The sequence below is a fragment of the Salvelinus alpinus genome, chromosome 2 (assembly GCF_045679555.1).
Source record: "Salvelinus alpinus chromosome 2, SLU_Salpinus.1, whole genome shotgun sequence".
In the NCBI taxonomy this organism is placed as follows: domain Eukaryota; kingdom Metazoa; phylum Chordata; class Actinopteri; order Salmoniformes; family Salmonidae; genus Salvelinus; species Salvelinus alpinus.
The window spans coordinates 97,456,933-97,469,537 of record NC_092087.1 but is presented as its reverse complement, the minus strand read 5'-3'; the positions used below and the strand labels follow the sequence as shown (position 1 = coordinate 97,469,537).

Genomic DNA, 12,605 nt, shown 5'->3' with positions numbered 1-12,605 from the left:
TAAAAACAGACTCCAGATCAGGGGTAAAAATTTCTGAAATCTGACCCCTGTCATGAAAAGTGCTGTAGATATTGTTCTGTACCACTCAGAGACAAAATTCCAACGCTTATAGAAACTAGAAAGTGTTTTCTATCCAATAATAACAATAATATGCATATTGTACGATCAAGAATTTAGCACGAGGCAGTTTAATTTGGAGACCCAAATATGCTAATGCGGAACAGCACCCCCTATAGTTCCAAGAGGTTCATTAACTACATGGGCCCTACTGCCCATGTTAGTTTGCCAATCTCGGAACTCCGAGAGCTTGTGAGCATAGTTTTTGAAGCATAGAAAGCAAGCTAGGCTAAGAGCCCGGACAACTCGATTTTCAAAAATCACTCCAATTGGAAGGTGCGCCGTCAGGGACAGGTGTCTTCAGGGACAGGTGTCCGTCAGGGACAGGTGCAGCAGAAGTAGACACTTGGAAGAAACAGAAACAGTAGACACTTTGTTGCTGCCATGTTGTGTTGCTACCATGTGGTGTTGCTACCATGTGGTGTTGCTACCATGTGGTGTTACTACCACATTGTGTTGCTACCATGTTGTGTTACAACTACATTGTGTTGCTACCATGTGGTGTTGCTGCCATGTGGTGTTGCTACCATGTGGTGTTGCTACCATGTGGTGCTGCTGCCACGTTGTGGTTCTACCATGTGGTGTTGCTGCCACGTGGTGTTGCTACCATGTGGTGCTGCTGCCACGTTGTGGTGCTACCATGTGGTGTTGCTGCCATGTGGTCCTGCTACCACGTGGTGTTGCTAACATGTGGTGTTGCTACCATGTGGTGTTGCTGCCACGTTGTGTTGCTACCATGTGGTGTTGCTGCCACGTTGTGTTGCTACCATGTGGTGCTGCTACCACGTGGTGTTGCTACCATGTGGTGCTGCTGCCACATTGTGTTGCTACCATGTGGTGTTGCTACCATGTGGTGTTGCTGCCATGTTCTTCTGCTACCATGCTGTATTGTCATGTGTTGCTGCCATGTTGTCTTAGGCCTATCTTTATGTAGTGTTGTTGTGTCTCTCTATCGTGATGTGTTTTTGTCCAAGCCCCCATCCCCACAGGAGGCGCTTTGCCTCTTGGTAGGCCCTTAATTAACTTGCCTAGTTAAATATATATATATATAATTTTTTTATAGTCTACTTCGAACTCAAATCCAGTAATGTAGTCAAGTGTGTGTGTGTGTGTGTGTGTGTGTGTGTGTGTGTGTGTGTGTGTGTGTGTGTGTGTGTGTGTGTGTGTGTGTGTGTGTGTGTGTGTGTGTGTGTGTGTGTGTGTGTGTGTGTGTGTGTGTGTGTGTGTGTGTGTGTGTGTGTGTGTGTGTGTGTGTGTGTGTGTGTGAAGAGAGACTATATGTTTTCACTTTCATTATGACTTCTGTTACACACAGTTTGGTTATTAGAATGCATTGACATTGATGTCAAAAGCAAATTACATATTTGATCCAAACTTTCATTTTTCTCTTCAAAAGTAAAAAATAATGCTTGCAGGTCAACATTTTGGGTATGATCTAGTCCCCCACAACTTGACCTGGGTATGATCTAGTCCCCCAGAACTTGACCTGGGTATGATCTAGTCCCCCAGAACTTGACCTGGGTATGATCTAGTCCCCCAGAACTTGACCTGGGTACGATATAGTCCCCCAGAACTTGACCTGGGTACGATATAGTCCCCCAGAACTTGACCTGGGTACGATATATTCCCCCAGAACTTGACCTGGGTACGATATAGTCCCCCAGAACTTGACCTGGGTACGATATAGTCCCCCAGAACTTGCACTGAGAGGCCTCTGCATAAAAAACAACAGAACAACAACACAACATAAGAAAGGTGATGAAACAGTAGACACTTTGTTGCTGCCTGTGACAACCCTCCCACTCTGTCTGCCGTATTCTCTCTTTGTTCTTGTTTCCTTATTAGGATGCCGGTGGGCGGAGTTGGGAGGGTCGTCAGCTACATGGGAAACATCTGGCCCCGCTGTGTCATAGGATAAATACACCACTTCCCCATTCATAGAAGAGACTCTCTCCATGCAGACACCTTTACAGATTTTGTTGTGAATCTTGGTGGTTTTAGTTTTTTTGCTTTAGCACTATTCAACACCCTGCGTTATCACATTCATGCATGCTAAACACTCACTTACACTACTGATTACACACACCATTGTATATTGTACTTAGATAATAAATATATTTTGTTATTCCTTATCTCCACGTTGTCTCCCTTTTGTTACGGGCTTTGAGCCGGTTCGTGACAAGTGGGGGCTCGTCCGGGATCTTTGAACGTATTGGTTTGGGAGAACGTGGAGGTACGTGTTTGAATATTTTGTTTGAGTTTGATAGGCCCAGTAGTGGTTGACTTTGTTGTTTGGTTTGTGTGCTGCGTTGGAGAGTATAATGGTTAGTTTCCAGGCCCTGCCCAGCCTGGAAACTCTTCTACTTTCTGTCGGGACATCGGTCTGAGGTGAGTAATCGACTGTGTACCTCAGTGGGAGATTTTGGTAGTGTAGTGGAACTTGCTACCTGGAGCTATAGCCTTTTTCCCCTGATAGGCTTAGCGACCTGTTTTCATTTTTGGAATATGTTGGGCATGGTTAATGTTTGTTATTTTTGTGTGGTGTCTGTGGACTGAGCAGTTGTCTCGGGGGCACATCTGTGGAATTTGCCAGCGTGCTGGGGTGTTGTATTTCCTTGCCAGCGGGCTACAGTGTGTAAATACCCACCGCAAAACCGCACGAAGACTAGGGTTGAGTTATTGTAGGTTTTGGGGAAGCTCTGTATCATCTCTTTTCTGTGGTGCTCAGGGTGATTGTCATTTCTCTGGTTGTGGTCTGATGTGCTCAGCAGAGGGGTTGAGCGAGATTATTTACTTATGACTATGGCGTCTTATGTAGACGAGTGCATTCGCTTTCCATCAGAGGAACTGTTAGAATGATGTACTGCTGTTGAAGATTGTTGAACATTATGATTGAAATGAGTGAAATTCTGTTACATTGAGAAGTGACTATGAATCGTTGGGAAGCACCCTGAGATGTTATTTTCGTTGGAGTTTGTAGCTGATGTGGTCTCTTGTGTGCCCTGTTCCTGAATGCTACGTGACTAACCATTGTTTGGTATTGTCATGTTCTATCTTTCCTGTCTGTTCCCTCCTGGTCTTGTGTTCTTCTTTCCTCTTAAACATTGCTTCCTGTGCGCAAAGTTTGCTGAGGTCTGGGGAGGAGGTTGGCTGGGGCAAATTGGTAGTGTGAACGAGTAACCCCTCAAACATTTGGGAGGCAGAGGCTGTGTCAATTTGGGAGGCAGAGGCTGTGTCAATTTGGGAGGCAGAGGCTGTGTCAATTTGGGAGGCAGAGGCTGTGTCAATTTGGGAGGCAGAGGCTGTGTCAATTTGGGAGGCAGAGGCTGTGTCAATTTGGGAGGCAGAGGCTGTGTCAATTTGGGAGGCAGAGGCTGTGTCAATTTGGGAGGCAGAGGCTGTGTCAATTTGAGAGGCAGAGGCTGTGTCAATTTGGGAGGCAGAGGCTGTGTCAATTTGGGAGGCAGAGGCTGTGTCAATTTGGGAGGCAGGGGCCGGTATGTTCCGGGGTCCTTGTTGGTCCTCGGTTTTATGGGGGGGGGAGTGTGACAACCCTCCCACTCTGTCTGCCGTATTCTCTCTTTGTTCTTGTTTTCTTATTAGGATGCCGGTGGGCGGAGTTGGGAGGGTCGTCAGCTACATGGGAAACATCTGGCCCCGCTGTGTCATAGGATAAATACACCACTTCCCCATTCATAGAAGAGACTCTCTCCATGCAGACACCTTTACAGATTTTGTTGTGAATCTTGGTGGTTTTAGTTTTTTTGCTTTAGCACTATTCAACACCCTGCGTTATCACATTCATGCATGCTAAACACTCACTTACACTACTGATTACTGATTACACACACCATTGTATATTGTACTTAGTTAATAAATATATTTTGTTATTCCTTATCTCCCTTTTGTTACGGGCTTTGAGCCGGTTGTTGCTACCATGTGGTGTTTCTACCACGTGGTGCTGCTGCCACGTGGTGCTGCTGCCACATGGTGCTGCTGCCACGTGGTGCTGCTGCCACGTGGTGCTGCTGCCACGTGGTGCTGCTGCCACGTGGTGTTGCTGCCACGTGGTGTTGCTGCCACGTGGTGTTGCTGCCACGTGGTGTTGCTGCCACGTGGTGTTGCTACCATGTGGTGTTGCTACCATGTGGTGTTGCTACCACGTGGTGTTGCTACCACGTGGTGTTGCTACCACGTGGTGTTGCTACCACGTGGTGTTGCTACCATGTGGTGTTGCTACCATGTGGTGTTTCTGCCACGTGGTGTTTCTGCCACGTGGTGTTTCTGCCACGTGGTGCTGCTGCCACGTGGTGCTGCTGCCACGTGGTGCTGCTGCCACGTGGTGCTGCTGCCACGTGGTGTTGCTGCCACGTGGTGTTGCTGCCACGTGGTGTTTCTGCCACATTGTGTTGCTGCTACCATGTGGTGTTGCTACCATGTGGTGTTGCTACCACGTGGTGTTGCTGCCACGTGGTGTTGCTGCCAAGTGGTGTTGCTGCCACGTGGTGTTGCTGCCACGTGGTGTTGCTGCCACGTGGTGTTGCTGCCACATTGTGTTGCTACCACGTGGTGTTGCTACCATGTGATGTTGCTGCCACATTATGTTGCTACCATGTGGTGTTGCTACCATGTGGTGCTGCTACCACGTGGTGTTGCTACAACGTGGTGTTGCTACCATGTGGTGTTGCTACCATGTGGTGTTGCTACCATGTGGTGCTGCTGCCACATTGTGTTGCTACCATGTGATGTTGCTTCCATGTTCTTCTGCTACCATGCTGTGTTGTCATGTGTTGCTACCATGTTGTGTTGTCTCAGGCCTATCTTTATGTATTGTTGTTGTGTCTCTCTATCGTGATGTGTTTTTGTCCAAGCCCCCATCCCCACAGGAGGCGCTTTGCCTCTTGGTTGGCCCTTAATTAACTTGCCTAGTTAAATATATATATATTATTTTTTTATAGTCTACTTCGAACTCAAATCCAGTAATGTAGTCTAGACCGCTTCATATGTGTTGTGTGGGGGGAGGGGTTTTGTGTGTGAAGAGATGTTTTCTCCTACTGACCATATGTTTTCACTTTCATTATGACTTCTGTTACACACAGTTTGGCTATTTGAGTGTGTGTGTGTGTGTGTGTGTGTGTGTGTGAAGAGAGACTATGTTTTCACTTTCATTATGACTTCTCTTACACACGGTTTGGCTATTTGAATGTGTGTGTGTGTGAAGAGACTATGTTTTCACTTTCATTATGACTTCTCTTACACACTGTTTGGCTATTTGAGTGTGTGTGTGTGTGTGTGTGTGTGTGTGTGTGTGTGTGTGTGAAGAGAGACTATGTTTTCACTTTCATTATGACTTCTGTTACACACAGTTTGGCTATTAGAATGCATTGACATTGATGTCAGAAGGAAATGACATATTTGATCCAAACTTTCATTTTTCTCTTCAAAAGTATAAAATAATACTTGCAGGTCAACATTTTGGGTATGATCTAGTCCCCCAGAACATGACCTGGGTACGATATAGTCCCCCACAACTTGACCTGGGTACGACATAGTCCCCCACAACTTGACCTGGGTACGATATAGTCCCCCACAACTTGACCTGGGTACGATATAGTCCCCCACAACTTGCAATGAGAGGCCTCTGCAAAAAAAACAAGAACAACAACACATCATAAGAAAGGTGATGAAACAGTAGACACTTTGTTGCTGCCATGTGGTGTTGCTGCCATGTGGTGTTGCTGCCATGTGGTGTTGCTGCCATGTGGTGTTGCTTCCACGTGGTGTTGCTACCATGTAGTGTTACTACCACATTGTGTTGCTACCATGTGGTGTTGCTACCACATTGTGTTGCTACCATGTGGTGTTGCTACCATGTGGTGTTTCTACCATGTGGTGTTGCTACCATGTGGTGTTGCTACCATGTGGTGTTGCTGCCACGTGGTGTTTCTGCCACCATGTGGTGTTGCTGCCACCATGTGGTGTTGCTGCCACCATGTGGTGTTGCTGCCACCATGTGGTGTTGCTACCACGTGGTGTTGCTGCCACCATGTGGTGTTGCTGCCACCATGTGGTGTTGCTACCACGTGGTGTTGCTGCCACCATGTGGTGTTGCTGCCACCATGTGGTGTTGCTGCCACCATGTGGTGTTGCTGCCACCATGTGGTGTTGCTACCACGTGGTGTTGCTGCCACCATGTGGTGTTGCTACCACGTGGTGTTGCTGCCACCATGTGGTGTTTCTGCCACGTGGTGTTGCTACCATATTGTGCTGCTACCACGTGGTGCTGCTACCACGTGGTGTTGCTACCACCATGTGGTGTTGCTACCACGTGGTGTTTCTACCATGTGGTGCTGCTAACATGTGGTGCTGCTACCATGTGGTGTTGCTGCCATGTGGTGTTGCTGCCACGTGGTGTTTCAGCCACGTGGTGTTGCTGCCACGTGGTGTTGCTGCCACGTGGTGTTGCTACCATGTGGTGTTACTACCACACTGTGTTGCTGCCATGTGGTGCTGCTGCCATGTGGTGTTGCTACCATGTGGTGTTGCTACCACATTGTTGCTACCATGTGGTGTTGCTACCACATTGTGTTTCTACCACGTGGTGTTGCTACCACATGGTTCTGCTACCATGTGGTGCTGCTGCCATGTGGTGTTGCTGCCATGTGGTGCTGCTGCCACGTGGTGCTGCTGCCACGTGGTGCTGCTGCCACGTGGTGCTGCTGCCACGTGGGGTTGCTGCCACGTGGTGTTGCTGCCACGTGGTGTTGCTGCCACGTGGTGTTGGTGCCACGTGGTGTTGCTGCCACGTGGTGTTGCTGCCACATTGTGTTGCTACCACATTGTGTTGCTACCATGTGGTGTTGCCACATTGTTGCTACCACATTGTGTTTCTACCATGTGGTGTTGCTACCACGTGGTGTTTCTACCACATGGTGTTGCTACCACGTGGTGTTGCTACCACGTGGTGTTGCTGCCACATTGTGTTGCTACCACGGTGTTGCTACCACATTGTGTTGCTACCACGGTGTTGCTCCCACATTGTGTTGCTACCACATTGTGTTGCTACCATGTGGTGTTGCTACCACGTGGTGTTGCTACCATGTGGTGCTGCTGCCATGTGGTGCTGCTGCCACATGGTGTTTCTACCACGTGGTGTTGCTACCACGTGGTGTTGCTGCCACATTGTTGCTACCACGTGGTGCTGCTGCCACATTGTGTTGCTACCACGTGGTGTTGCTACCATGTGGTGTTGCTGCCATGTTCCTCTGCTACCATGCTGTATTGTCATGTGTTGCTACCATGTTGTGTTGTCTCAGGCCTATCTTTATGTATTGTTGTTGTGTCTCTCTATCGTGATGTGTTTTTGTCCAAGCCCCCATCCCCACAGGAGGCGCTTTGCCTCTTGGTTGGCCCTTAATTAACTTGCCTAGTTAAATATATATATATTATTTTTTTATAGTCTACTTCGAACTCAAATCCAGTAATGTAGTCTAGACCGCTTCATATGTGTTGTGTGGGGGGAGGGGTTTTGTGTGTGAAGAGATGTTTTCTCCTACTGACCATATGTTTTCACTTTCATTATGACTTCTGTTACACACGGTTTGGCTATTAGAATGTGTGTGTGTGTGAAGAGAGACTATGTTTTCACTTTCATTATGACTTCTCTTACACACGGTTTGGCTATTAGAATGTGTGTGTGTGTGTGAAGAGAGACTATGTTTTCACTTTCATTATGACTTCTGTTACACACAGTTTGGCTATTAGAATGTGTGTGTGTGTGTGTGAAGAGAGACTATGTTTTCACTTTCATTATGACTTCTGTTACACACAGTTTGGCTATTAGAATGCATTGACATTGATGTCAGAAGGAAATTACATATTTGATCCAAACTTTCATTTTTCTCTTCAAAAGTATAAAATAATACTTGCAGGTCAACATTTTGGGTATGATCTAGTCCCCCAGAACATGACCTGGGTACGACATAGTCCCCCACAACTTGACCTGGGTACGACATGGTCCCCCACAACTTGACCTGGGTACGACATAGTCCCCCACAACTTGACCTGGGTACGACATAGTCCCCCACAACTTGACCTGGGTACGACATAGTCCCCCACAACTTGACCTGGGTACGACATAGTCCCCCACAACTTGACCTGGGTACGACATAGTCCCCCACAACTTGACCTGGGTACGACATAGTCCCCCACAACTTGACCTGGGTACGACATAGTCCCCCACAACTTGACCTGGGTACGACATAGTCCCCCACAACTTGACCTGGGTACGACATATTCCCCCAAAACTTGACCTGGGTACGACATAGTCCCCCACAACTTGACCTGGGTACGACATAGTCCCCCACAACTTGACCTGGGTACGACATAGTCCCCCACAACTTGACCTGGGTACGACATAGTCCCCCACAACTTGACCTGGGTACGACATAGTCCCCCACAACTTGACCTGGGTACGACATAGTCCCCCACAACTTGACCTGGGTACGACATAGTCCCCCACAACTTGACCTGGGTACGACATAGTCCCCCACAACTTGACCTGGGTACGACATAGTCCCCCACAACTTGACCTGGGTACGACATAGTCCCCCACAACTTGACCTGGGTACGACATAGTCCCCCACAACTTGACCTGGGTACGACATAGTCCCCCACAACTTGACCTGGGTACGACATAGTCCCCCACAACTTGACCTGGGTACGACATAGTCCCCCACAACTTGCACTGTGAGGCCTCTGCATAAAAAACAAGAACAACAACACATCATAAGAAAGGTGATGAAACAGTAGACATTGTGTTTCTACCATGTGGTGTTGCTACCATGTGGTGTTGTTGCCATGTGGTGTTGTTGCCATGTGGTGTTGCTGCCATGTGGTGTTGCTGCCATGTGGTGTTGCTGCCATGTGGTGTTGCTGCCATGTGGTGTTGCTGCCATGTGGTGTTGCTGCCATGTGGTGTTGCTGCCACGTGGTGTTGCTGCCACGTGGTGTTAATACCACGTGGTGTTAATACCACGTGGTGTTAATACCACGTGGTGTTGCTGCCACGTTGTGTTGCTACCATGTGGATTCTACCCTGTCCTTCTGCTACCATGCTGCATTGTCGTGTGTTGCTACCGTGTTGTCTTAGGTCTATCTTTATGTAGTGTTGTGTCTCTCTTATCATGATGTCTTTTTGTCCAAACCCCCAGCCCCACAGGATGCCTTTTGCCTCTTGGTAGACCCTCATTGAAAATAAGAATGTGTCCATAAATCACTTTCCAAGTTAAATATACAGTGGGGAGAACAAGTATTTGACACACTGCTGATTTTGCAAGTTTTCCTACTTACAAAGCATGTAGAGGTCTGTAAATTATCATAGGTACACTTCAACTGTGAGAGACGGAATATAAAACAAAAATCCAGAAAATCACATTGTATGATTTTTAAGTAATTAATTTGCATTGTATTGCATGACAAGTATTTGATCACCTACCAACCAGTAAGAATTCCGTCTCTCACAGACCTGTTTTTCTTTAAGAAGCCCTCCTGTTCTCCACTCATTACCTGTATTAACTGCACCTGTTTGAACTCGTTACCTGTATAAAAGACACCTGTCCACACACTCAATCAAACAGACTCCAACCTCTCCACAATGGCCAAGACCAGAGAGCTGTGTAAGGACATCAGGGATACGATTGTAGACCTGCACAAGGCTGGGATGGGCTACAGGACAATAGGCAAGCAGCTTGGTGAGAAGGCAACAACTGTTGGCGCAATTATTAGAAATTGGAAGAAGTTCAAGATGACGGTCAATCACCCTCGGTCTGGGGCTCCATGCAAGATCTCACCTTGTGGGGCATCAATGATCATGAGGAAGGTGAGGGATCAGCCCAGAACTACACGGCAGGACCTGGTCAATGACATGAAGAGAGCTGGGACCACATTCTCAAAGAAAACCATTAGTAACACATTACGCCGTCATGGATTAAAATCCTGCAGCGCACACAAGGTCCCCCTGCTCAAGCCAGCGCATGTCCAGGCCCGTCTGAAGTTTGCCAATGACCATCTGGATGATCCAGAGGAGGAATGGGAGAAGGTCATGTGGTCTGATTAGACAAAAAAGCTCTATTTTTGTCTCAACTCCACTCGCCGTGTTTGGAGGAAGAAGAAGGATGAGTACAACCCCAAGAACACCATCCCAACCGTGAAGCATGGAGGTGGAAACATCATTCTTTGGGGATGCTTTTCTGCAAAGGGGACAGGACGACTGCACCTTATTGAGGGGAGGATGGATGGGGTCATGTATCGTGAGATCTTGGCCAACAACTTCCCTCAGTAAGAGCATTGAAGATGGGTCGTGGCTGTGTCTTCCAGCATGACAACGACCCGAAACACACAGCCAGGGCAACTAAGGAGTGGCTCTGTAAATAGCATCTCAAGTTCCTGGAGTGGCCTAGCCAGTCTCCAGACCTGAACCCAATAGTAAATCTTTGGAGGGAGCTGAAAGTCCGTATTGCCCAGCGACAGCCCCGAAACCTGATGGATCTGGAGAAGGTCTGTATGGAGGAGTGGGCCAAAATCCCTGCTGCAGTGTGTGCAAATCTGGTCAAGAACTACAAGAAACGTATGATCTCTGTAATTGCAAACAAAGGCTTCTGTACCAAATATTAAGTTCTGCTTTTCTGATGTATCAAATACTTATGTCATGCAAGAAAATGCAAATTAATTACTTAAAAATCATACAATGTGATTTTTGGATTTTTTTAGATTCCGTCTCTCACAGTTGAAGTGTACCTATGAGAAAAATTACAGACCCCTACATGCTTTGTAAATAGGAAAACCTGAAAAATCGGCAGTGTATCAAATACTTCTTCTCCCCACTGTATAAGCTAAAGTGTAAAGGCCCTAAAACAGATCCTTGTGGGACCCCATTGTGCAGTTGCCAGACAATTAGACTTTCTGCTTGATTCAAACACTGTATTCTGTAAGATAAACTAATACATTAATTTTAAAGCATTGGGTAAGAAATTTTACTTTGTTAGTTTAGAGAGTAGTATTCTGTGATTTACAGTGTCAAATGCTTTTAGAAAATATATAAAACACAGCTCCTACCACTTCACCTTTGTCAAATTTGTATTTAAACCTTCTCCAAAAAAGACCATCTCTGAAGCCGAATTGCATGGGTTACAATGAGAAATCACTGGTATTCAAGGGACCAGTCAATTGCTCAGCAACTACCCTCTCTCTGCAGCCTTTGAAACAATTGGCGAAATACTTCTAGGTCTATAATTATTGACCTTAAAACAATCTCCAGACTTGAACATGGTGGTAACAGCAGCTGACTTCCATTCCCTTGGGATGATACCTTGGTTTATGGATAGATTCATTAGATGTGTTATTGGTGATGTTTAAATATCATTATGTGTTTTAAAGAACACATTATCAAAACCATAGACATCTTTGACTTTAGAGGTTTTCAAACTTTCACCTCCAGTAGAATCATATCAAACATTTAGAGTGAGTCTTCGCATTGGGTGTTAAATAACTCGCTCACTGTCAACTTTTACCCCACATCTAGTCCAGACTGAATAAAGAAATTGTTAAAAGCAGTGGCTATAGAGTAGCTCTATCAATTTTCATATTTACACATATAGTATTTTAATCGTTTGACAGCCGCCATGTAAATATAAGGTACAATGTAATTTGTTTAGGTCACAGACAAGCTTTGGTGTGAATAATCATTATATAGTCAGCTGAACCCTATATCCTCCCTGATTATACATGACATATAAAGACATGGTTGGAAGATTGAGGGGGAGAAAGATGCACCGAGTACCACCCAGGGGAAAACATATTCTAATGATTCCCCTGGTTTTCAACGTGGTTCCTGGTGAGCTGTACAGGCAACAGACCCACCGCCTGGAATGAATTTACTCCAGTGTGTTGTGAGGGGTACATTATACAGAGATGTAAAAGAACCATAGGTATAGGAGTACTGAACTCTGGACAGAAAAGGTAGAAAAGAGATGCACACTCTTACTGTAGAGTGGAGTAGAGTGTACTGTGGGGGTGGAAGGTTTGTGTGCTGTGACTTTGAAAGGTTTGTATTTTTCACACTTGTCCCCGATCAGGTAAGGGTCACAGGTGAGGGTGTACAGTAAATAAAAGCCCCCCCCGCTTTTGTTACACCAGCGTTCGTGTGTTCCCTGCTCGAGGTCGAAGGTACAGCCCAACAGGTTGTCATCCTTATCCACAGGATCGTCATCCCAGACAGCCACATTTAGACTCAGGTCTTTGTCAAAGGGACCCATGTCAAAGGTAGCATTCCAGACAGGATTGTTGGACGGAATCACATTGGTCTTATGGGACTTGGAACCGTAGGTGACCACAGCGTACCTGTAGCAGGTGGAGAAACAGGAAGTTGGAAACAAACTGGAAAGATTCAAATACTATGACATGCCACAAGAGGGCGATCAAACTCATTC

General features: G+C 46.5%; 1 protein-coding gene across 2 annotated transcripts in view; it reads right to left on the bottom strand.

Annotated features, from left to right (window-relative positions):
* Positions 1 to 10,803: 10,803 nt before the first annotated feature.
* The window catches only part of LOC139568357 (perforin-1-like), a 47,389-nt gene continuing 45,587 nt past the window's right edge, over positions 10,804 to 12,605 (bottom strand). For both annotated transcript variants that reach the window (XM_071390130.1, XM_071390129.1), the window contains exon 7: positions 10,804 to 12,516. In XM_071390130.1, the coding sequence (XP_071246231.1) occupies positions 12,078 to 12,516 (439 nt within the window). In that variant the 3' untranslated portion in view covers positions 10,804 to 12,077. The remainder of the gene's footprint in view (positions 12,517 to 12,605) is intronic.